General features: G+C 45.7%; 2 protein-coding genes across 5 annotated transcripts in view; one reads left to right on the top strand and one right to left on the bottom strand.

The window, feature by feature from the left end:
* URB1 (URB1 ribosome biogenesis homolog) overlaps positions 1-5,558 on the bottom strand; it is a 39,940-nt gene extending 34,382 nt beyond the window's left edge. Inside the window, exons 1-4 of the mRNA XM_059870411.1 lie at positions 5,383-5,558; positions 4,058-4,197; positions 2,710-2,861; positions 1,091-1,223 (exon numbers count right to left, since the gene is read on the bottom strand). Coding sequence (XP_059726394.1) covers positions 1,091-1,223; positions 2,710-2,861; positions 4,058-4,197; positions 5,383-5,521 — 564 coding nt within the window. The 5' untranslated portion in view covers positions 5,522-5,558. The remainder of the gene's footprint in view (positions 1-1,090; positions 1,224-2,709; positions 2,862-4,057; positions 4,198-5,382) is intronic.
* Positions 5,559-5,570: 12 nt separating this feature from the next.
* The window catches only part of EVA1C (eva-1 homolog C), a 41,302-nt gene continuing 20,919 nt past the window's right edge, over positions 5,571-25,953 (top strand). Inside the window, exons 1-3 of one of the 4 annotated variants that reach the window (XM_059870569.1) lie at positions 5,571-5,662; positions 6,514-6,672; positions 12,748-12,850. Coding sequence is in view for 3 of the 4 variants with exons in the window: in XM_059870561.1 (XP_059726544.1) it covers positions 23,312-23,459 (148 nt within the window). In the remaining variant the exon portion in view is untranslated. Of the gene's footprint in view, positions 5,663-6,513; positions 6,673-12,747; positions 12,851-14,563; positions 14,983-22,134; positions 23,460-25,953 lie in introns of those variants that run through there. The other 3 variants (XM_059870553.1, XM_059870561.1, XM_059870544.1) reach the window with 3 other exon arrangements.

Genomic DNA, 25,953 nt, shown 5'->3' with positions numbered 1-25,953 from the left:
AGATTCTAAGTAAGCAAAAGATAATGCAGCAGGGACTCACCAATGTCTTGAAAGAAGAAATACAGAGAAACAAATAAGAATTTGCTGTAAACTTTGGGCCTGGTACTTTACTGTAAAAAACCTCACCTCTAATAGCCAGCAGTGACATCATTTCACTGAAAGCTGTACAGGACTAAGACATTTTGGATGCTAGTCTCCTTGCACCTTATTTAAGCAGCTCATGGTCAAAAGACTACACCCAAGCATTTAAAATTAAGGGTGGAAGTACTCCTGCAGACAACTCCTGCAGTGAGGTCAAAATCCACAGCATCTGACAATTCCAGAGCTATAAAAAGTGGTTCCAGGGAAAAAGGGGTGTGTTTGGTTTTTTGCCTTCCACTTGATTGCTTAATAAAGAAAAAGTCTGAATTTTCATGTCAGATGGCACAAATCCAACACACATTCACTCTGCAAGTAATCTTTAAAATACAGAAACAATATGTCAACATTGCAAACAATACTGGATTTATTATACACTTGCATTTGGAATGACACAAATATTCCTGTTCTAAAGCACTGGTTTGGGTCAATCCTGACTATTTTTAGCAAACAGGGAGGGAACAAGAGGTAGATTCTTCTGGAAAGAGAGGAGTGACTTTTTCTCTCCACTCACATAATATGCTTAAGGATTTCCAGCTAGAGATTATTTAGAACTCTTGTTTATGTTTTCAAAAGCAATTACTCTGTATTAGTACTGGGCAATATCCCCTCTCCAATTTCCATTTATTGCAGTGGGACCAAACTGCAAAAAGATGACTAGTTTTCAGGAATTTACTATCATTTTCACTCTGCTTTAGATATTAGAAGGGCAGTTCACAGAAACTGTACGTTTCAATTTCTCCATAGCTTGTTGGAAACACAAAAGGCATTTTCATGTGCCCAGTTAGGCACAATCAAGGACTTCAGCCTGACACAGGACAGGAAGGGAGAGTTAAGCTCTTGCAGATGAAAATACAGCAAACATTGGCAACAGCTTTGTTCTGAACAGATAGCTAAAAAAGCTGGTGGAGCCATGGCACAGCATGCCATGGCATGCAGCACCTTCATTTACCTGCTTACATCTTCTTTTCAACAATCCAGGCAGGTACTTGTTATTGAAATCAAAATGACTGTACACATCCCTTGCTGAATCCGGGCCCTGAGCCACCATCGCTGACAGCAGGGTAAGGCACCCTCGGCTCACCCTGAGAAAACAAAGCAGAGGAAAACCTGCAGGCTATTTCCAGGATGATGGTTATACAAACAGCCAAACTAAGTGATTAAAACTTCAAGAGAAAATCAAAGTAATTATTTTAGGCAGTAATAGCAGCAGCTGGGAAAGAGGGGCAAGGGGAGAAAGGAGAAGGACATGCCTTTTTATATTCTTCCCCAAAATTAAGCTGTAACGTGAGGCTGGATATTCCCTTTATAAAGTAGTTTAAAACGGAGAAAGTGACAAAATTAACAACTTGAAGATAACCTGTTCATGGCAGTGGAGTTGGACTAGACAACCCTTAATTATTCCACAATTCTATGAACTCCTAAATTCATAGAGGTTTGCCATTTATTTCAACATGTCAGGGCCACGACACACAAGACTGCAGACCTCCATCATCTGAACAGCCACTACCATGAACAGATCTGTAATCTGTCCATCATGTTTCTGCCATGGACAAACTGCAAAAAGCCACGTGACTCAAGCAGAGATCCCCTCTAGACATACAGTAAAGAAAATACCTCTGCACATCAAAGAGGTTGCACAGAAAATGCAGAGCATCTCCCATCAGAAATCTGCAGCCTCCTCTGTGCAGGTTCTAGAAGGATTTCTCCAGAACCTGCAATCTTGAAACACCTAATCAGAAGTGCAGACCTTGCACAGCCTCAAAATTTGTTTCCAGCGTACCTATTTGAGATTCTTTGTCCTGTTCAAATGCCTGCTGCAGTAAGATCAACTGGGCAGTGCAGGAAGCACAGTTGTGTCTATGAACTGGGAAAGCAAAAAAAGCTTTTCCAATTCTGCTCAAAGACTGAAAGATGAGTCATTGGCCTGGGACAAGCCAATTTCAGTCTGGTTTTTCCTCTGCTTTCTTCTTCCTCCCAGGTTTGTACTGAAATGTCTGACATTTGCAACTTCTTTCCCCTATCCACATGAGCATGAGACATTTTTTGGTCCGGACTAGATAACACAATTACTGAACAACCTAAAATTACATCAGACTTAAGAGACTGAAAAAGTTACAGAAGAAAAGCCAGTCTGAAAGAGAAAAATCCATTACAAAGATGGAAACCTGACTCCAAAAAATACAGGGAAATAAAGCACTCTAGAGCAGCTCTTTTTGCCATCACAGGAAGACTGCCCAGCCCTGTTCCACACAATACATTTCACCCCACAAATCAAGCAGCATTAAAATAACAGGACTCAAGGTACCACCCACGTTAGCTCTCATCAGGACAGGCCTAGCTGATGAAAACTACAGCTTCAAGAAAGTATCCTACAGCACTGGATTGTTTGATGTATCTGCTTCTACTTTGCAAAGACTTCCACAGGCAATTATTTTATGACAAGTGGAAAAGGATTATTAAATAAAGATGGATTATTAGCAATAAGTCAAGATGAATTTCGCAACATCTAGTACAGTCCCTCCAGAACAACTGACAGAGATTCTCCACCAGAGCATCAAGAAGACGTACCTGTGATTTTCAGAATACAAAGCAGCATAGACCAGCTTCATATAGGAATGAATCAACTTTTTGACAATGTTCATTCCCACAACAGAAAAATGTGAGAGGTCACTGGCTGTCCTCAGTAAAATGGCTTCTAGAGCTTGAAAGATTAACAGAATCTGCAGGATAAAAAAGTATGTTAACACCTGACAGTATCAGGTAAGACTTTAAATTATTAGCTGAGCAAACAGTAACAACCATCATTAATAAAAAGAGTAATAACCCCACTCCAAGAGGAAATCTTCCACATAATAAAGTGACATTAACTTCTAGATTCTCTCCCAAACTAATGCTTCCTCTTTGAAAAGATCGCTTCTGAGAACATGTAGTTTCAAGGAATAAGTGCTTCAAGAGACAATTGCTCTTAAATGGGTGATGAAAAATGAAATGTGCTGGAGAAAAATATCATGTTCCACTCTTTCAATTAATTCCTGCCAGAAGAATTCAGAATCCATAATCCATACAGCACTGGGACTGTGCCCATTACAAACATCAGCCCCTGCTAGGAAAGGGATATTGAGGAAAGGCTGTCACTGAACATTACAGAGACAAAAATGATAGTGAAAGGCAAAGAACAGCAAGTGATGGTTAAAAAGCCACACAATACAATAGTACATTGTAAGCAGCACTGCAATGTAAGCAATGCTGCACCAGCATTCTCAGTGAAAAGTTATTGAATTCTTTGTTCATTCAGCATATTCTGATGAGGATAAAATTGTGTCCAGCTGAAATAAGAAAAATGAAGTCAACTTTACCATCGGCTTCCTAGAAATGCTGATGTAGATATCTAAAAACATTTACTTTCACTAGACTACTTTTGTTTTGCTTTCTTAACTGCTTCTGTTGATCCTCTTATTTCCTAAAAGGCCTTGTGATAACATTTAAAGAACCTTAACAGCTTGATTTGGACAGGACTATTGGTTGTGTGTGCCATTAAATCCAGGAACATTGATGAACAGAAAGGAAAATCTCCCACTTGGTAGGTGCTCCTGCCACTGCTACTTCCAGAAAAAAAACCCAAACCAAAAATTTACAGAGTTCTTTACACCACAAAGCACTATTTATTCATAAAACCACAGAATATCCTGAGCTGGAAGGGACCTACAGGAATCATCCAGTCCAACTACTAGCCCTGCACAGACACCTGAACAATCCCACCCTGTGCCTGAGAGCGTTGTCCAAATGCTCCAGGAGTTCTGGAAGACCTGGCAGCTGTGACCATTCCCTGGCGACCTTTTGTTGGTTCTTCTCCAGAGTGTGATTGTTGGGACTGTAGCTGCCAGTCCCCAAATGACAACCCCCATATCCAACTTACTTCACTTTCAGGCTTCCTTTCTCCATCGAGAAGCCTGAATATCTCAGCGCACTCCATGGAAATTTTCACGTATCCCTCCACGACATCGTACACTTGGGGCGACGGCAGGGTCTTGGCGATGGACACGAAGGTCTCCAGCCCTGCAAAGCCACAGCGTCACCCGGGCCACCAGCGCCACGTGTGGGCCCGCTCTGCGCCACACAGAGGGGTCGGGCCGTGCCCAAGTGCGGCATCCCCAGCAGCAGCAGCACCCGTGCCATCCCCGCGACGTCCCCCGGGCCGCCCCCTCAGCCCGGAGCAGCCCCCTCAGCCCGGAGCAGCCCCCTCAGCCCGGAGCAGCCCCCTCAGTCCGGAACAGTCCCCTCAGCCCGGGCAGCCCCCTCAGCCCGGAGCAGCCGCCTCAGCCCGGAGCAGCCGCCTCAGCCCGGAGCAGCCCCCTCAGCCCGGGCAGCCGCCTCAGTCCGGGGCAGCCCCCTCAGCCCGGGCAGCCCCCTCAGTCCGGAGCAGCCCCCTCAGCCCGGAACAGCCCCCTCAGCCCGGAACAGCCCCCTCAGCCCGGAACAGCCCCCTCAGCCCGGGCAGCCCCCTCAGCCCGGGACAGCCCCCTCAGCCCGGAGCAGCCCCCTCAGCCCGGAGCAGCCCCCTCAGTCCGGAACAGCCGCCTCAGCCCGGAACAGTCCCCTCAGCCCGGGCAGCCCCCTCAGCCCGGAACAGCCGCCTCAGCCAGGGGCAGCCCCCTCAGTCCGGGGCAGCTCCCTCAGCCCGGGGTAGCCCCCTCAGCCCGGAGCAGCCGCCTCAGCCCGGAGCAGCCCCCTCAGCCCGGGGCAGCCGCCTCAGCCCGGGGCAGCCCCCTCAGCCCGGGGCAGCCCCCTCAGCCCGGGACAGCCCCCTCAGTCCGGGGCAGCCGCCTCAGCCCGGAGCAGCCCCCTCAGCCAGGGGCAGCCGCCTCAGCCCGGGGCAGCCCCCTCAGCCCGGAGCAGCCCCCTCAGCCAGGGGCAGCCGCCTCAGCCCGGGACAGCCCCCTCAGTCCGGGCAGCCCCCTCAGCCCGGAGCAGCCCCCTCAGCCCGGAGCAGCCCCCTCAGCCAGGGGCAGCCCCCTCAGCCCGGAGCAGCCCCCTCAGCCCGGAGCAGCCCCCTCAGCCCGGAGCAGCCCCCTCAGCCCGGAGCAGCTCCCTCAGCCCGGAACAGCCCCCTCAGCCCGGAGCAGCTCCCTCAGCTCGGGACAGCCCCCTCAGCCCGGAGCAGCCGCCTCAGCCCGGAGCAGCCGCCTCAGCCCGGGCCGGCCGCCTCAGGGGGCGCCTTTCCCGCCCTGCAGAGCCCCTCACCCTTGGCGGCGGCCGCCGGGTCCCGCAGCAGCGCCTTGAAGCGGGCGCCATTGAACTCCTCGTCCCGCGGGCCACAGGCGCGCTTGGCCGCAGGCTCCCCGCTCCGCTCCCCGGCTTCGCCGCTCCGCTTCCCGGCCATGCCCGATCCGAACCCAGCTCAGGCCCGCCCCGGAACCGCCACCGCTCCCGCAGGAAGGGGCGGGCGAAGCGGGCGCAGCCCGGGGCCGTGAAGGATCCGGCCCGCCCTAGCGGGAAGGCTTCCCCAGCGACCAGTGCCGAGGTGGGCAAAAAGAGTTAAAAATAGTTATCATGGAATAGTTTGGAAGGGACCGTAACCATTCCCACCCCCTGCCATGGGCAGGGACACCTTCCACTGGGCCAGGTTTCTTCATGCCCCGTCCAGTCTGGCCTTGGACACTTCCAGGGATCCAGGGGCAGCCACAGCTGCTCTGGGCACCCTGTGCCAGGGCCTGCCCACCCTCACAGCCGGGAATTCCTTCCCAATGTCCCATCTGCAGCAGTCTCTCATCCATCGCTGCTTGCAAGGCCAAGCAGGTTTTTGTCATCCCAGTTTCCCCAGAGTGCAGCCCCCACTGCGATCCTGAACCAACACGGCTTAAACTTCGGAGTGGAAGGGGATCGCACGGAGCGCAGGGAATCGGGGAGGGGACAGAACTTCCTCAGATACTCCTCTCTCTCCAGGAGAGGGAAAGGCTTCAGGGTGACCTAACTGTGGCTTTCCAGTCACGGGAGAGATAGAGAGGGACTATTTGTGAGGGAAGGAGTGACAGAAAAGGGAGAATGGCATCCCACTGCCAGACGGCAGGCCCAGATTAATTAAAATCTAAACTCTTCCCTTGCTTTCAGCAAGACTTATTCCAGGACAAGCACAGTGATAAGGAGGAATGGAAAAAGCCTTCTTCCAATAAACTGTTTCATATGGAATGACAACAGTTGAAACAGTAGTGGAAGATAGAGTAGATTAGTTCAGTAAGAAAAAATCAAAATAAACATCTATCCAAATCCAAACCAGAATTTATTTCATATATGCAAGTAATAAAAGTAACGTTAGTATCTTCCTTGGCTTTTTCAAACTGTTTTTGTGATTTGTTTTTTTTTTTTTTTTTTTAGCAAAACACAAAAAAAAGTGATCCAGAAGAGGGCAATATTCGCAGCCATTCTGAGACCTAGGATGAACAAATGCTTTCACACTGGCAGAAGATGCTGTGATGTTTTGAGAACAGACGATGGAACAAAATAAAAGAAGCTGAAGTTAGAAGACAGAAAAGGGTAAAATAAAGGGAGTACACAATACTGGGGGGATAAAAAGGAAATGGGAAAGTATGAATTGCTAAACACTAGGTACAAGGGCTTTTTTAAGTAATTTATGAGAATAAAGCTAAAAGCATAATACTGCTGCTAGTGACATCATGCTCCAAGCTCTGCTAATAATTCCTATTTCTAGGAATACTTAAATTTAACTCACTACATTCCAGCTATTTTTCTGCTTGTTTAGATGGCAGAGGCATTTGGAATTCACCTCAGTATAGCAAATTCTATGCAAAGGTACAGACTTCTCAGTTCTTCCATAAAACATTTTTGCTGATTCTTCTGGATGATGGGAATCCTTTGTTTCAGCCTTACAGTTTTTAAATTTATGCAGGTATCCAAATACATTTGCAATTCCAGAAATTGATAGGCACATAATATGGAAAGTAAATAACATTCTCAAGAGGGAGTTGCTTTGTTATTGAGGGGATGGAAAGGAAGGCTAGAGCTAGTAGAGCCAGGCAAAAAGATTTGATTTAAGACAGCTTTTAAAAGGCTGAAAGTACCCATACTGACATCTTCAAGGTAAAAGTCCTAGTTACCAGACTTACAAGCTTGATAGTTACCATCACTCCATATTTCATAGTTCTAGTATTTTAAAAAGTACTGCAGAACGGTACTGAAAATTATTTCATTTCATTTCATTTCAAGTTCAATTATTCTCTCCCCTCACTGCCTGTGTAGCTGTCAGAGGCTTCCAGGAGGCTGGGAAGCAGACTGCTGCTTTCAGTTCCAGCCAGGTCACTTCCATGTTCTGCTGGAGTGCACTTTGAAACTCATGTCCTTTTCTTTCTCTATTATATCTGACAGCTTTCCCCCCCTAAGTCTGTTTTTTGGCAAGCAGCATTTGTGGAGGGCCAGTCGAAGACCTCAGGCCCAGACAAAATGCATCTGCTCTGCTGTGCTTATATGTGCAACAGATGGGAGCAGCGAATGAGTCAAGCAGCAACTTCTGAGCTGTCCAGTTTTCAGTAAATCAAAATGCTCTTCTGTGGTTCTTGCCAGATGAACAGATCATCATATCCAAGTTACACACTGCCCCTCTGGCATTTTCAAGTCTGAAAAACAATTCCTGGTCCCTTGCATGAACCTCAGCTCTCTGCCTTGTTCAAGGAACAGTTCTAGATACCAGACTAATCGAGCCAAGCGACCCCTTCCTGCCTCAGTTAGGACCTCTGAAGCCTTTCATGCCCTGAACAGCATACAATCAGCCAAGCCCCAGTCCTGCAGTCCTGCTTCTTTGCCTTTGCCTCCCAAACCTGAACCTTTTTCTTTGCTGCGGGATCCTCACCCATGCAGTCCTGAAGACAAAAATCTGATTTGTTAGAAATCTGCATTTCTAACACAGAGCTTCACCAAGGTTTCTCTTCTGATTTCAGCCTTAAACACTGCTGTCCTTCTCTGCCAGCCCCTCTCTCCAGCCTTTAGCCATGGATACTTGCTGTTCTGTAGCTAGTACTTGTCACCCCTCAGGATTAAGTCTCCTGATATGCATTTACACCACTCCCTAACCATGTCCTCATGACCCTTCCCAAACTCAGCCTGATCTCCAGGCCTACAGCCTCTCCCTACAGATGAGGGACTCTCTCTGAGTAGGACTGCTGACAGACCTGTGCATGACCCCAGCTATCCCAGCATGGCCCATGCTAATCCCAGCCCAAACCTGTCCTTTAAAACCACTGGGTTGGGTACTGGAGCCCCAGTTAAAGTAACCTCTGCGGTGGTTTCACTTCAAGGCCATCTGTGAGTTGTGATCCCCTACCCTACACTAGTAAGAAATGCATTCATTTCTTAAATAATATTTTCATTTTATGTATAAATTAACTACAGAAAGCATTCAGAGGGCATGGATTTAATCCAAAATCCCATCTCTAAAACTGTAGTTCTCAATGTTTGCCCTTGGTTTACGCAATTATTCCACAGAAAAGTTTCCTTCGGTTTTTCCCAAAATTTCAAGTGTGATATAGAGCTCTTTGTCAAATCTTCCTGCTTTCCAGCCTTTGACACCCTGAGGCATGGGATCACAGAAGGAGCAAGGGTGGATGCTGCCAAGGGATGGGATATCAGGACCATCTCCTCAGCACAGCCTCCCAGAAGGGAATATTCCCAGCACTATCACTTCTTTGCCATCACATGGCTGAATGCCCTGTGCCCCATACTCATGATCCTTGCTCTGATCAGCCCAGTGCTAGGTCATACACTTGGAGACACAGTCATTGCAGTGCTTGATTCAAGAAGTTTGGCATCGAGGAGTCCGGGTGATGTGCAAGGTCAGTGTGTGGACCCAGGAGATGAGTGGGCTGGCAAGGCTGAAGTAAAACCACAACTTTTTTTACTCTAGATGCTGTAAAACAAAACCACCTCTCCTCCTCTTCTCCCTCCTCCTCCAATCCCATAGTTATTGCAGCAGGAGTGCATTTTAGGCCTGGCTAATGGCAATTTGTCTTCCTCCCACAAGGAATATTAGAGCCTGTCGGTATGGACAAGGCATTATGAGCATCAGGGGTTTGAGTCAGAGCATGGTGTGAGTCTGGAGCTGGGCTGCGTGCCCAGGTGCTGAAGATGGGTGGAAAGATCAGAAAAGAAGGGAAGAGGTCAGAAGAGTGGGGAGGTCAGTGAGCAGGCTGTGAAGAGCTAGAGGAGGCACATGCTGTAAGCACCTCTGAGAATCTACTGCAATACTCAGGGTATCTTCAGTGTACTGAAATCCTTCCCACCTTCTGCACATGGGATAATCCTCAAGCATCATCCAGTCTGAGTTAGTTTGACATAATCACTGAGTCACAGAATTTACCAGAGAGCCCTTACAGTCCTGATGGGAAAAGCAGGCACTTACAAACACTGCAATAATTACTTTCAAATTTTGTTATTTGTTTTTAATTTTACAGTGCTCAGGTTGAATTAGCCTGAGGTCTGGATCTCAAAACTATCAACTCTCACTGATTAGATATTGATATGGGTTACTCTTTTCTGAAACACTGCCAGTTTTCCATGCCTTTACATACCTAACTTGAGAGACCCTGAAGCCTGATTTTTTCAAGGCTCTTGGAAAAGCCACAGTTTTTTTCAGTGTTTTGACATTGATTCTGTGGCTTTAAAAAGCTTCAGTCTTGAATTTCAAGTACATAATCATTAGTCATTTTGGAAAATCTTAGCTTCAGGGCTTATTAAAGGGGAACAGTGACAACAACCCGTCAAAGGTAGGCTTATAAAACCATAATAAAGCACTTTCACAAAAAGGTTGATTTCCAAGACCGTGGTCCGCCCAGCAACTCTGTCCTAATGTTCTTCCTAAACTGAGAGGCAAGACACATAGTCTTTCCCAGTGTGTCTTTGAAGCATCATGTCAGGAAGTGACAGGGGCGACTTGGGTGCTTCAAGAGGGCAAGAGCAACAAAACCAGGACCTTTTCCTTGGTGCATTTGTTCTGCCTCCACCTTAGGTCATGTTTTCTCTTGTTTCCAGCAGTAAGCTCTATAAGATGGGACGTGCCTCTTACTTCATGTCTATACAAGTGCCAGGTGCACTGCTAGAAAAAGTAATCTGTACAGGAGAAATGCCAGCAGGACTGGCAGCGTTCAGGAGGGTGAGGAGTGGGGACTTTCTGCTGTGCCTGGTGAGGAAATGGAGTGAGGTTTCATTCCAAGTGAAACGTGAGGAGATTGGCTTTACAAACTTCATGGGCCACATCTTCTGTCTTGTGAAGCGGTCAGGGTCTCTGTGGTGTTATGACTAGTTTGGCCAAGGAGCAGCTCATGAGCACAAAACTCAAAACTTGTTTGGCTGAGCTTGCTCTCTCTGAAGCGAGTCAAAAAATAGCAGAAAACAGCAAATATTTCCCCTCCTTCTAAACCTGCTGTGTAGAGTACTCACTCGGTATTCATTCAAATTTCTATTTACACACACGAGAGTGTTTCTTAACTCTGGGTCACCGAATTGGTCCTCTCAAGTTCAAATTACAGAACACTTGAAGATCTTGTTAGGTCTTATTATCCATAGTACCCTGTGAGAATTTACAGCATCCAAAACACATTTAGAGTTAGAAAAAACTGATGAACAAGCTTCTCTACAACTATTTTCAGCTTGTATCCATAGAAATAGAGGCAGGATTGGGAAAAACGCAGTCTGTTATTTTAAATAATCACCATACTGTGATTACTGTAAAGTATGTGCTTTGTTTTAAGTGGTCTGACACTCATTTCCATAGAAACAGACAGAGGATAGCAACCCACTTGTTTGAACTGTCCTGTAGATTCTGTCTGTGTCAGAATGCAGGAATATAAAACTTTTAAAAATGTGGGAAAAGCCTGGGGTTTTGTTCTTAATTTTTTGTTTTGTTTTAATCATCAAAAGCCAAAAAGAACATTAGGGAACTTCTTGGAAACTTTATTCTGGGAGAATAAAATGAAAATTACAAATATCAGCTCTTACAAAAATTATAGGGGAGAAAGCAGGAAGAAAAAGCAGTAGGGGATTTAGTGGTGAGAAGTGTAAACACAGACATGTGTCTGTGTGAAAAAATATTTCTGAGGTATTTTTCTGACAATTTTTGTTATTGTACAATAGATCTAGTGATTTTTTTCACTTCTAGACAAATTTAGGCCATCTTACTGAACTGTCTATTTTATTTCACATTATTTTTTTCACATTCACTTTCTTTTATTTCACATTGTTTACTTAACTGACACACTAATTTTATTGGAATTTCCAAACACAAAGTCATTATATGAGTTTTGAATTGGCAGTTGGAGTGAAGTTCAGGGAAAAATTAATAATATGGAGAAAAATAAGTTAAGTGCTCAAATTCTGGCTTTGCTTTAGCCAAGCTTCCTTGTAACAACACAAATCCTGCATTTCTGGCACTGTGAAATGATTTCTTTTCTCCCCAAGTCCAAAAGAGAGAAACTGTCTGAAGCAGATGTGATACCTCTCCTGGATTCTGACTCCTGGACTTTCGTATGATTTTTTTTTTTTCCTTTGGGGAAAAAAAAAAAAAAAAGGCAATCTAATTCCTGTTGCTTGTGAGGAAAGGACAGGGGTGAGATTCTGTAATTCTGCATGCTGAACATGTCTGGATTAGTTATATTATCTTCCAGCAACTGAATATTGCCAGCTTCTAGGAGCTGCATTCTGATAAACACTTTCTCCCTTCCTGCCTTTATGTTTTACACTACTGTCTCCAAGTTTAATATTTAAGCACTACCCATCACAGGGTAGTGATGGGTAGTAACCTAAAATATAAAAAGTAGTCTTGCAAATGTCTGCTATTCCCTGAATAGCAGAGATTTGCAAGACTACTTTTTATATTTTAGGTTACTTGGTTTTAGGTTAATTTTGAATAGCAGAGTAGCCCCATTCTGAGGGAAAAGAAAAAAACCCACTATATGTATACACATAGATATTTATATATACATATGTGTAAAAAAATATAAATGCCATTCCGTCCCTGTCAGCCACAGTGTCCATAAGTTTTCCTCCTTCTTAGGAAGGCTTCCCTTGAAGACAGATGTCTACAAGCAGGAGCACCCAGCTGCCTCTTGTGCTGTCATTCAACCCTCTGTGCTTCACCTCCCTGGAGGTTACCTACGTTTTGAACCTCTTACAGTTTAGTCATTCCTCTTGGAAATGGCCTTTGCCTTTGGGCTATACCTGCAGAGTGCCAAAAGCATCCCAGGCTCATGAGTGCACTTTGGGATGGTCTTTTGCTTACAGCACCACCAGGCTAGAAAAAGCTATGTAGTCTCACTGGGAAAAGAGGGTTCACAAGTGCTCATCAGACCTTCTGATTCAAAGCCTTTCAAGCACAAGTATGGGATACTTCCCAGTTATTTTTGATGCTTTATATATTCTTCTGCAGTGATTGTGTACTTGTCACAGATCTATTGTCTACTCAGTTACTCACAACAGACTGAGTGGTCATTATTGACATCTGTTCCAGGGATTAATGAGCAGATGTGAGAGAAGGAGGTGAAACACTTCCTGCTAGAGCAGTAGCAGGTGGCCTGAGTATGAGATATCTCTCTGTTGGCTGTACAGGGAGTGGAGGTTTGGCATCCTGAAGCCACAGATGGTCTGACTGCACTCACCTGAAGTTATGGCAGATACGAGGTTACAGCAGCTAGGAAGTTGGGATAGACAGGTAAGTTCACCCTAATTATCTGGAATGCCTTTCTAGAGGATCCAAGTATGGCCTCCACATGCTTCTCTGTAAAAGTCTGCTGCTTCTTCCCCAGCATTCATTTCTGCCTTTGATGGGACTGACCAGAGACAGCAGGTGCAGGAAGTGTCAGACTGAATGATCAGGTGCAAGGTCACCTGATCATTCAGGGGAAAGGGGAAAAAGGAGGGGATGCCTCCTTTTCTGGGGAGGCATCTGGGGCAGACTCCCACAAGTCTCCTTCCAGTTCCCCCGCTGGAAGGCAGAGGGTAACTGGCTGAGTTCGGAGGTAAACACTGTCCTTATCTGAAGCAGCCAGAAGCAAGGGCTTCACCTGCAGAGCTACTGTTCTCTCTCCCCATCTGTGTTTGCAGTTGCAGATGTTTCAGGGTGATTTTGTACTGTTATTTCGGCATCTTTGATCCCATTTATCTGAGTTCAGTAACACTTGATGGAATGTCCCTGACCTCGGACAGGTTCATGTGAAACCCATTTTGCTCTTATCTGCCCAAGACTAAGGAAGCATAGGCTAATATATGTGTTATCCAGTTGTTTTTCTGTGTGTGAAGAGGAACAAAAGTAGATTCAGATTCAAACATGAAGACCAATTTGGTCAAAGTTCAGTGTAACCTCTGAAAAGAGGTGCCAGACTTCGGAAATTCAAATCTGGATGTGGTCCAACTTCAGTTGGAACAGGAGGAGAGGAATAGATTTAACACAATTAGTTTGGTTCCATCATCTTTCACTGACTCACTTGTGGGGGTTTTTTTCAAGAGAAAGATCAGTGTGATCATGCATGGCAGGATGTAAACAGCTGGATATTCATGTTTGCCCACAGCCCCAGGAAAAAAGATGCTTTTGTGCCCCATTTCCAGTGTTGGTTCTAAGCTCTTTTTCCTGAGGACAGCTCTTACAGGAACTGGGAGCTGTCCTGATTTATTCCCTTGAGTCCCTCATACCTTAAAAGAAGCACAAATTACATAGGAAGGTGGTTTAGCAGGTCGTAATGACAATTTGTTTGAACTTCTCACTGGTCCACTTTTCTGTATCACAAAAGATTTCAGGGAACAACTTGAAGTCTCTCAAACTGACTTCAAGATGTTTTCTCACTTTGCAGTGAAGGCTTTAAGCCAAGCCTACGCACTTAAGGCACGCTGAACTAGAGTCCTCAGGCCCCGGAGCTGCGGTAAGGTGGTGTCAGTGTGAGGAAACAGAGGTGCTCCTCTTGCAGCACGGAAGAGTCAGTGCTGTTTGCTCACTGAAATCCCTCCTCCAGAGATCCTGCCAGGCGTAGGTCCCAGCTGGGTTCCCTCAGAGACCCGTGAGCCGAGGTGGAAGGGCAGGAGCGGGGCTGGAGCAGCAGCCTCGGCAGGGTCTGGCACGGGAGCCGAGGGCGTCTGGAGAAGGGAACGCAGGGAAGTTGGGCTGCGGGGGACAGGGAGTGATGGGGAGCACCTTGCACCTCTCTCGGGAAAAACGCAAGCGGGGAAATGTGGTCGAGTCACGGTGTGTGTGAAAGTCCGTGGCAATCCTCCAACCATTGCCAAGCAAGAATGAGGGGGGAGACGGTGAAATCGAGCCTCTTGACCAGGAGGGAGGCGCGAACGGCTCGGAGAGGGGTGGGGAGAGCCGGGGAGGGCGGGCGAGGTGCAGCCGGGTCTGAGTCAGCCCGGCCGCACGATGTGCGCCGAGGGCAGTGCCCGGCGCGGCGCCGCCGGGAGCCCGCGTCCCTTCCCGTCCCTTCCCCGCCGCCCCCGCGTCCCGAGTGCCCGCGCCGGCCGGACTCGCTCCCGCCGCGGCCGCTGGCAGGGCTGCTCCGCCCTCGCCCTCCTTCTCCCCCTTCTCCTCCTCCTCCTCCTCCCACGCGGGGCAAGGGCAGCCCCGAGGGCGCCCGGCGGCCCGGGGGGAACGCGCCGCCAGCCGGGACCGGCTGCACCATGTGAAGCGGCGGGGCTGCCCCCCGCCCCGAGCCGCCCTCTCCCGCACCATGAGGGACGGGGATGCGGGGCAGCACCCACGCCGCGCACAGGTAGAGCCCGGGCTGCTCCTCCGCCTCCTGTCCTGCGTGGTCCTTGTGTGCGGCGCCGAGGTCGCGGCTCTCGCCGACTTCTCAGGTACGGGGCGGGCACCGAGTGACGGCTCCCGGGAGCGGGGGGCTGCGGAGCTCCGAGGGGCCGGGCGGAGGCGGGCACGCCGCGGGCAGGGTCTGGCGGGGGCTGTCAGCCCCCCACAGTGCCCCGAGGGGACCGGCCGCATCCAGGGCAGCGGCCGCGGGCTCCCGGCCGGAGCGCCGCACGGAGCCGCGTATTCCCGGAGCGCTCCGTGTTCCGTAACCCCTGTGCGGGGCCGTGTCCCGGGCCTGCACCCCGGGGAGCGCGGGCCCGATGTGCCGCGAAGAAGGCAGGAAGGAGGAGAGGGTTAAGGGCTTCCAGAGGGGCCAGGTGGGAAGGGACACGGGGAGCTGAGCTGTCGCTGCGCGGTGGGAACGCTGGGCGTGGATCGGCCAGGGCCTGACCAAAAGTGCGTGGAAGTCCCTGGAAAGGTTCCCACTTTCTCCTGGAGACTTGGAGTCGGGCCCTGAGGGAGCGAACAAGTGCTGCGCTTCTCTCTGCTGGGAGGGAAGCCTCACAGCGTGAGACGAGTGGATGAGGGGAGTCCCTTCCCAGGGAGCAGTGGCACCAGCTGTCACCCAGGAATGACAGATCTCTGGGAAGGTGCTGCATCACTGCAAAGTGAAGTGACTGCAGGAACTGGGAAAATATCCTTGTTTCCACCAAGATGAGGAAGCAGTCTGTATTCTTTGTTTGTGAAAACTGCACTCTTGTAACTTTTCTAGTGCTCCAGGACATCCCACTGCTGTTAGAAAGTTATTTGGAAGAGTTGTTTCTCTCCTCTCTATGTGTCTCAGTGAGCACAGCATATTCCTGGCAGTTGGAAGCTTATGGAACTGCCTCTAGGGCAGAAAGCAAGCCTTTCCCGTATTGAACAGAGCAGAACTTCTCAAAAGCCAGTCGAGTGCACTGGAACAAAGTTAATATATAATTAATAGCCAATATGTGTTGTTATGCATTTTAATATAGTTCGTGTTGATACAGTTCAATATTCTGGTCATGGTTCTGTAGAAACTATTTCCTCAGCAACAGAAAAATACAGTTTCTAGTTTTTTAAATTGTGTCCAGCTCCACAAGCTTGAAAATTTCTAAGCAAGCAGCCATGAAATATAAAAACCAGAATTACGTACTTGGATAAGCTACATTTCTCATATTCAATTCCTTTCACATGTAAAAGGCTTTTAAATGCTTGCTGTCTCATTCTTTGGTGGTTTTTTTTTTTGCTTAACTGCTGGTTTGGGATGTTAGTTTTGGAATCACATGGTGGTTCTCCACAATAACATAAAACAAATGTTCGAATTTTCCTTTTCAACTAGCCACTGAGTTAAAAATTATCCCTTTATGTAGAAAAGTTCCTCTCACAAAAGTCTGCTCATTTTTAAAATGATGTTATTTAGATAAGGCTATCCAAGATTAATTTCAGAAGTACAGCTGTCTTCAGTATTCATTGCACACTGAGCTTTCCAAATAGGTAGAATGACCCATGGAAAAAAGGTATCTCGCCCCAGAGATCAATATTAAACATGACATGCAGACGTTTTAGTAAATAAGGAAAGCAGACTCCAGAATTCCTACCAGACTGGGAAGCTCCCAGGCCTGAACAAATTCTGCTCACATTTTATTTTAACATGGAGATCTAATCTAGAATGACAGAAAAGACCAAAATGTTACTGTAACCTTAAAAAAAAAAAATGTACGCAGAGCACAGGGAGAAGTTTTTAGCTGCTTCAAAAGCAGGTACTGTGGCCCAGGAGTTGGCAGAGGTGAGATGACAGCCTGCAGTGCCATCCTCAGGCTGTTTAATACTGTTAAAGAATTACAAGCTCCATAACAGCAGCTTCAAGACGAGTTTGTGGAGCTGCTGATTTCCCTTATTTGCTCTCTCCCTCGGCAGGAACAGCAACTGGATTTTCCTGAGCTCTGCTGAATATACATGGCCACAAACCTGGCCCGTTTCAAGTGCCTTGCAGCTGCCAAGTGCAATGAGGCCTCTGCCCCAACTGCCCAAACTCTTTTCCTCTCTCCTCCTCTCCTCACCATTCTGACAGCTTTCCAGAGTTCCTTCCTACACTGCTGCCAGGTTCCAGCACCTGCCCGTGTAATCCCTGTTGTTCCCTTAATGCAAGTCTCAATTGTGGCAGCAGTTCCACCCTGCCCAGAGCCCATTTGTTCATCATCAGACCTCGCCATTTGCTTGGAACAGCCCAAAGAGGCTCCCTCCTGGGATCTCTGTGATGCTCTGGAAAGGGGAGCAGGGAGCAGTGTATAGTGAAGGGTCATTATTAATATTTATAAGTTTGACTTGTATTTGAGGTCTCTATCCTTTCCACTACCTACAGCTGCAGGCTCTTGCTCTCATCTCTCTAGCTTTTAACATTGAGAAAAAAATTGTCTATTTTGTTGGCTTTTTTTGTTTGTTTGGTTAGGTTTTTTTAAGAGAGACATTTCTTCACTGTGCAATAACATTTTGTGGATTGGTATGTTCTAGGGGAGAAAAGTGTTCTGAAATAAGACACCAGCAGCAGTTAAAAATTCAGCTCTGTGAGAACTCAATAGTTTCTCTTATGGGAAATAAGAGTTTCTCTTATTTTGACACAATAGTTTCTCTTATGTTGACGCAATAAAGATCTGCATAGTCTATGTTTCTCTAGCAGCTTGAAGCAACAAACAAGAAATTTAAAGGTTGGACTCGATGATCTTGCAGGTCTTTTCCAACCTTAATGATTCCATGAATCTATATTTATTAGTTCCATTAGTTACTGAAAGTGGAGATGTGCTCTGAGTTCTGCAGTCCTCAGTGTGATTAATTTTTCAAAGTGGAATTCAAGTATTCATGCCCAAATTTAAACTGAAAGCTGGAGGTTTGGAAGAAGAGAGATTTAATCCACAGTTCTTTCCTTAGACCTTCATGAATATGAGAGTGATCCTACAGCTACAGAATTTTCTTCCCCTCATGCCTGTTCTACAAAGCACACCTTTTAGCTAAAATATTTCTTTATTTTCTCAGTGATCGCTAGTAGCTCTCACATTTTGGATCAAGTCCCATTCCAGGGGGCTGCTGTGAATTTTGCTGGTTCTCCAGTCTCTGAGCACCCTGGGCTCTCAGGACACTACCAGAAGGGCCATTTTTCAGGACATCAGGGCTTCATTACAGCCATTTCCTCACAACTCCTCTGTCTTCAAGGACTGGTTCCCACAACAGGCCAAACAAGGAGCTGGCAAATCCAGCAAACTTCTTTCCAGTGTTTCACACTGTAGGTGTCCTGGTGCTATAGAAAGCCCAGCTTCTGAGGAGAGCTGGCTTGGCTGGGGATGGTGGCATTCTGTGGGTACCTTCCCAAGAGCAGGGATCACTGCTCCTCATCTCCTCTCATGCCCTTGCTCTCCATGCTGGCACTGGGAAAAGGCCTCAGCTGTCCATCCTATCCCCACTCCTTCTACCTTTTTCCTGTCTGCTGACAAACTGAACTGACCCCTTCTCCATCTGGGAACAAACTCCTTCTCTCTGGCAACACTGAGGAACATCCATCCACCCCTTTTTTTATGCTCCTTCCTTCTCTTTCTGTTCTCCTTGCTGCTCTGAGCTCAGGCTTGACCTCGCCTCCTTGGCTCACTCACCACTCAGTCTCCCTTTCTTTACCTGAGTCCCAGCCAGGTTTTCTGGGCAGCTTTCAAGAAATGTGGCTGTAACTGAAGATCAAAAATGAAGTAATTGTGTTTGCATAACTGGGGTGAGGAATTACTTTCTGGACATTAATAGAAAGCAGCCACTGCTTAGGGGTAGAACCTTTTAATCTCTGTCCGCTGGTGTCAAGTTTTCTGTCTTTTCTTGCAAAACAGTTCAGACAGAACTGAGCTTCGCTTTAACTCCATAGACTTGGTCTCCTGACCCAACCACAGAAACAAGTGGATCTAATGAAAAAGCAAACCAGTTCACCCAAGAAATAGAATCTGCTCCTGTGACCTTTCTGCATTAAAAGTTTCCATTAAGTTCTGTGGCATTCACCCATCCCAGATTCCCCCAGGTAAAAGGAAAGCAAACAAATGCTTTGAGCAAATGCTTTGTTTGTAGTAATGTGGCAGGATCAATCACTACCAACCACAATGATGCAGAGGTTTTTCTGTTGGCTTTGTGTTGGTCAGATAAAATCCTGTACAAATTTTCTTGAGTCAGTTCTGTTGACTCACTGTGGCAATTGTAGCATGTCCTTCAACCAGGATGTTTAAAGAAGGAGTGATGTGCTAGAAGGAGTGATGCAACGATGCATCTTCTCAATACTGCCTTCTAAAAGTCGAGTGTTCGTTGCTTTAAAGAAAAGCATTTCATTTTAGAAATGTGTTTCATTTCAGTAATGTGTGAGTTAAACCTCAAAGTCTGGTTTAAAGTTTCTCTGAGTGAAGTGGGCTTTGGTCTGGGATTTGTTCTGTGGAATAAAGAGGTGTGTGTCAGAACGGAGATTTTAGTTTAGATCATGGTGCTGAGACCCAAGGTTTTGTTTCAGCCTTTTTCCTGCAGTTCTTTTTGCCTTTCCGAGGAAGTGTAACTTATGAAGCCACATTTCAGATGTGCTAATATTTTTTGCTAAATCCACTGATGAGATTTAGTTGTGCTTGTTAGAGAAGTAAAAGGTCCTGTCAAGTTCTTACACATTTTATGAGGCCTTTACAGTAAGCTAGGTCTTCATCCCCAAGGAGGGCTTCCAAAATTAATTAAGGGATTGTGTGGTGCCCTTGCCCCTACAGATGTGGGGGAATTCAGACACAAGACACAAAACTTCAATTCCTGAGCTCCACTACTCAGAGACCAACACATTTGAGTCTATCAGAGTCTCACAATTTTGGGGCAGGAAGTTTGGGGCAGAACTCTCTCTGTTCTCCCTGGGCAGATTGCTGGCACCTAACACACCATATGCTATTTTTATTCAAAATAAATAGCAGGGATTAGCTCCCCTGTTGCCTTCCTGCTCCATCTGCTGCTGATATCCTTCCCAGTAAGGCAGAGCTTTCAGTCTCACCTTTATTAGAAAAAGGGACTACAGACTTGTTCCAGATAAATACTCAGCTTTTGTTGGAAGTGTCCCCAGACAGAGAAGGCACTGTCTGACCGGTCAACACTTAGCAGAATTCTGTCATCTGCCAGCCATAATCTACAATTAAAACAGAAATATTTTGATATATTACCCAACACAGAGAAAATAGTGTCTTAAGGGAGCTGAAGAGCAGAAGGAGGCGTGGTTACGCCTTATTTGTTCAGCATTGGTGAGTCATTTAATCTGAATTTCTAGGCATTTTAAGAGTTTTGCTTCAAAGGTCTATTGTGTAGCTTTTGGCAACAAATTAAATACCAGTGAGGTTTGGCTCTTAATTTAGAATTAATTTTAAAACATCACTCACTATATAAGACCTAATTGAAAGGCTATGGTCACTGGAAGGATTCCCAAGGATTTCACTGGGCTTTGGATGAGGGTCTCAAACCCACAAATATCTGTTTCTTTTTCTTCATTGTATTTAATCTTGGATGAGAAGACAAGAGTTATTCTTTCAGAATAGTTTTGCAGTTTTTAAACTTTTCATTTCTTTGGGCTAGAACTGAGTAGAGGACAAAGAAATGTTGGTATAAAGAAAATCATCAAGCGCTGAGAGTGAAGTGGGGAGTGTATTTTTGCTTTTCTAGCTTGGCCTTACTGTGCTATAAACCATCATAGCTCTGCAGATCTGTGAGCTGCCAGATTTCTGATTTTTTCTGATCTTTTCAGATTTTCTGATTTTTTTTCTGAATGTCAAATATAAGTGGGGATACAAAAAAATGCAGAGCTTGAGTCAAAGTTCTGTTTGCAAAACAAAACCTGTGTTTTGTTTTCTGAGGTGGCAATGAACAGCCCCCTGGCTCTCCTGGGGAACATGAAGATTCATGATCATACATCTGAGTTTTCAGACAAACATTTTCCTCTAGCCCCTGAGGTTCTCCTACTTGCAGTCTTTGGGAATATTGGAAGTTTTTTCTCTTTGGGCATAAAGAGTCTCTCATTCTGTCTCCAGAAACAGTTGATGCCCGCAGAGTCTTTCTCTTGTTACTTCTTGTTAATGGCACTAGAAGAGGCTACTCTGTCTCCAGCTAAAAGGAGGATTTTTGGCAAGGGCAGAAAAGAGCTTTAAAGTCTCCCCTAACCCATGCCTCTTGTCAGCTTTTTTAGATGGGATGAAGAAAATCTTCCTTTTCTACTGGAGTAGTTCCATATTAGGTCCCAGGACATGTGTTTGCCCTTCTGGCTTCATGGAATAGCTGAGAGAAATATAACTGACTATCGGGTGGAGTATACTGCAGACCCAAGATTTTGGGGATCAAGAACAGTTTGCCTCTTCCTGACACAAGAAGGAAATAAAATCAGAAAGCAAGTGAGAAAACAGAAGTGCATAGGGATCTCTCCAATTTCCTCAGAAAGCCACTGGGATACAGTAAACCCCTGGGCATCATTCCTAGGAGACAACACAAGGGAATGGGGAAGTGTAGATATGAAGGACAGAGAACACCTGTGGGAGGATGTGAGAAACAGAACAGGCATGTGGTGTGTAAGTGCAGGGTTCTTGGGCTTTCCCACTCTGCAAAAATGTAACTCACATAACTGCAGGTCTGAACTGAGTGGCATGGAGAGGAAGAGGTTGTGTAGTTCCTGGAGAAACTGGGATCAAAAACTTACAGGTCTGTTCTTTATTCATAATGGCTTGGTTTGTTTTTATAGGAAGAGCTCACAGCTTGGCTTCTTGTGTGTGCTCCTGCTGTCTGAATAAACCCTGTTTAAACTGGAGTGCAAATGAGGTTTTGCATTGAATTATCTGCTGGTTACCTGGCCTTTTCTCTGGCTTAAGCAGAATCAAGCTCTTGCTTAATTTGACCCTCAAATTTAACACACAGTGGAAATTAGATTCAGTAAGATGGTTATGGTTCATGTTGTGATCCATGAGGGGGAAAAAATGAAGACAACCTCCTTAGGAAAGTATTCATGTGGATAGAACAGTGAATGGGAAATGTGACTGGTATCTCGACCACTGCTTTGATTGCCATGCTACCCCAAAAGCATCCTCACCACTAACTTCAGCATTTTCTTCTTGCAGACTTAATCCTTCATCAGTCAGTAAGGCCAGTGGAAACAAATTGCTCCATTGGCATCAGGCTGATGGCTCTCCAGGATAACCATCCTGTCTCTCCAGCTGCCAGTCCACTTGCAGCATTAGTCATTGAGACTGAACTGAAAGCAGCTCAGGCTTCAATTCCTGTGCAACTTGTAGGAACTTCTTTAAACCCTGCACCCCTCAGGTTTGAAACTGGCCATTAAGCTTAAATGGTGATGAGTTGAGTAAAGGAATGGCAGATGGACAGAGGGCAGGATCTCATAAGATTCATCTCCTTCAGAAATGGGCACCTGAAAAGTCTCAAGGACTGATTCTAAGAAAAGCAAACCAAATGCCTACTCTGAAACCAAAGTAGGCATTTGGAAATGGAATGGGGTTTGTTGTCCCTGTCTTATTAGTGAAACTAGATTGTGCCTAGTTTTTCCAAGGAAACATCTATCTTTGCTTAAAAAAAAAAAGATTTAGATAATACAAAAAAATAGAGTGGTTATATGAAAAACATTTTCCTTGCACAGAAAACCAACTTTTCATGCTATCTCTGCAGTACAACTGGAAGTTTGAAGTTGGTAGGATGGTAGTCACTGGCAAAGAGAGCAAGGGTTGAGAGGAACAGTGGAAAAAGGCACACTGAAAAAAATAAGGCATGGAGGGAAGTTAAATCAGATTGGTGACATGCAAGAAGGCATATATTAAGGAATTACAGATTTTTACGTGTGCCGAGTAAAGCTAATTGTGCTAATTTCTGAACAGCAAGAAGAATAAACAATGCTTCTGTCTTAGTATATTTCTTAGTGATTAAAGATTGCGACATGGAGTGTGGCTAGAATGAGTCAAACAGAATATTGACAAGGCACTTAGATAAAAAGAGTAAAATGATGAAGCAAGAAACATAGTGTCATGAATTTTAGAAACATTGCAGACAATTTGCAGACAGCCAGGTGACAGGGAATGCCAAGATTTCCTTGTCTCCTGGACAGAGAGCCCTGGCAGAGCATGACCTGTGGCATAGCTGCCTTAAGAGCAGCAGAGGGTATGGCAGATGGGATTGGGGCTGAAACTCGGGAGTTAATTTCTCCTCGGTGCTTCCTTCACAAGCCAACGGAGAAAATACTGCAGGAGAAGTACTGCAGCTGGATCCCAAACACCAGTCAATATCAGAGAGTCGTGCTTCCAATGGTGTTTGTAGCAGAGTTTATTAACTATGCTGCTATCACTGCATGAAATACCTTCCTTCAAATTCACCAAGCTGGCTTGTGTATTTTTAATGAGTGTTGGCACAATTCTTCACAGAACTGTGGGAGCTGATGGAGATTTACCGGATGGATTAGCCTTCTGGGACTCCCACAACAGTACGGGTGCTATTTCTATCTATTCTGATCTAAAATAGATGGGTATGTCTTTAAAATGAGCTGGCAAATTTCTGTGCTAATTAAACTAAATTGAACGATACACAGGAACTGATGTTACTAAATCTGTGCATGCAGGCCCAGTTCTGAGAACCTTCACAGCTTGTGGACTACTCAGCCTCAGCCTCTAAAAATACTGCATTGCAAAGCTGCTGTCCTACCCGAAAGACATTACCTGAGCTAATGCTGAGATTGCTTTTAGTGTGTGCTGGGCATTGGGCTCACAGCCTGAAATGCTCTACTCCTTGATCCTTGCATCTGGGGAGCTCAGACATACACAGAACTTTCTAAATTCCCAGATTCTCAGTGTTTTTAAGGAGAAAAAAAAAAAAAATTGGATCTCCATACCTTCAGGTCCACTGCTACCCTTATCATTCCTATTCAAAGTGATTATGCCAACTATAACCCCTTAAGAATTCTTTTTCATACAAACAAGTATCTCTTTATTCTCCTATGCCAGTTTTTTTTGTCAGTCATTTTAAAAATAATTTTATCAGTTGTCCTTTTCAGTAAGGCTTTGTTCAGCTGCTCAGCCTCAGTGTTTTGTGTGGTTCTCTGGTGCTATGTTTTTTTAGTTGAAGTTCTTTGTCAACCCAGTGGATGCTGTGACTAATTTGGCTAATTCTGGAAGAAAGGATTACGCTTGGATTCTGTACTGGTGTTTTGAGTCTCAGTAAAAGATTACAATGAATGAGTAGTCTGGGTTAGACAGACAGTTGGGTGGGATGATACCTTCTGGCCTCCAAATAATGAGATCTTTTTGTGCCTGTGTGCTTTAGGCTTAACTTCTGAGCCAGTCTCTAACGCCTCGTACATGATTCCAGATGCAGAGCACTCCATACATTGCTTATGAGTGTGTGTCCTGGATAAATGGGAAAGTGCCTAGTGGGGCTTTCACACAGAGGTGGAGAGATGTTACTGGGACACTGCAGTATTGCCAAGGTTTTCTAATTTAGACAATTCTCATGGTAGTTAACTTTTTTGGTATAGTTTCATATTGTTTTAAAGAGTGACATTTGTTATTTCTGAAAAAAGAGAAACTTTATAGCCCTCCTCATTACAGAATGACACTTGGGAAAGTAACTGCTGCAGCTGAACACCATCTCCCCCTCCATTACCTAACCCAGAAAACAAGAAAAAAACCTCAGTATTAGGTTTAAAACATTAAGTAATCTAAGGTTTTTTGTGGGTTCTGATTACAATTCTCTTTGCTCAGGATAAGAAACCCCAAAACTCACAAGTCTTCTGATTGCCCAGCCCAAGTGAACACAGAGCCATGACCTCACTCCCATGCTGGTTGTGCTCCAGCCCTCCCTCTGCCCTGCTCTTCAGGGAAAGGGGAGGGATCTCCTTGGCTGTCTAGGAGCTAGTGAAGACTTCTCTGACATGCAGGGGACAAACTTGGAGGTCTGCTGTAGTCCGGGAACAGCCTCCAGCTCCCATATTTAGGTAGTAAAATAAAGTTTTTCCCAAATTCACAGCTAACTGATATTGATGAAGTAAACATGAAAGGAGAGGCCAGGGAGCTGCCTGACGAAGAGTTCAACCCTCACAATGCCCTCACTCCTGATCACCATGGCTATTATTACTGGTAGAGATCACTCCCGATTTCCCCCCAACTTTACCTTGTTGTTTGGCTGAATTTGCTCCCTCTGGGAAAATCTGTTTCTGAGCAGAAGTCAGTAACATCTTAGGGATGTGCATGGTCTCAAGAAGGTGAAGCTTCTACCAGGGGGAGTACGAGCCACACTACCCAGGAAAGGAGGAGAGGCAGCAGCTGCTGAGAAGACTGATGGGTGCAGGGCAGGCGGTGCCCCACTATGAGGAGAGGGGACAGGAAGGAACCAGGAGTTGTTCAGAGAAGGGTGAGAGGAAATCGTGACTTTTGGAGTGGGAGTCCTCCCTCAGCATGGGCTGTGAGCTTCAAAGGACTGACTGCTCTACGCGTGTCTGTGTGTGCAGTAATGAAAAATGCAGCTTTATGTGGTCTGCCTTGTGAGATGAGCAATTTAGATACTATGTCACCACTCCTCTTATATCAGAGAACATTAGGTTTCAGCAATTTCCATTACTATTTTTATCTCTTATTGTGTGCAAATACGCAAGGATTTTAGTAATAGCAGAGTCACGTTTAGGCTGCTTGGAAGGTTGGAGAGCAAGATATATCTTATTTTCACCAGTCCATTTTTACAAGTGAACCATATTGCTCCTACAGAATCAGAGCAAGTTTTTTATAAAGACATTTTCTTAAAGGATTGAATAGTTGCAATTGTTGGAGAAAGGTGCTTAGATGCTGGATTAGGAATTTGCAGAATCAAAGTAGCAGTTAAGATGCCAGGGAACTCATCCAAATCACAGCATAGCTGATATTCTTTAGGGAATACTGGACTGTTTTGTATACAGCACTCTTGGCCCCAAGTAAACCTGAAGAATTGAA

The sequence above is a fragment of the Haemorhous mexicanus genome, chromosome 2 (genome assembly GCF_027477595.1).
Source record: "Haemorhous mexicanus isolate bHaeMex1 chromosome 2, bHaeMex1.pri, whole genome shotgun sequence".
NCBI classification, from domain to species: domain Eukaryota; kingdom Metazoa; phylum Chordata; class Aves; order Passeriformes; family Fringillidae; genus Haemorhous; species Haemorhous mexicanus.
The sequence above is the reverse complement of the archived record's forward strand: the minus strand, read 5'-3'. Positions and strand labels throughout refer to the sequence as shown.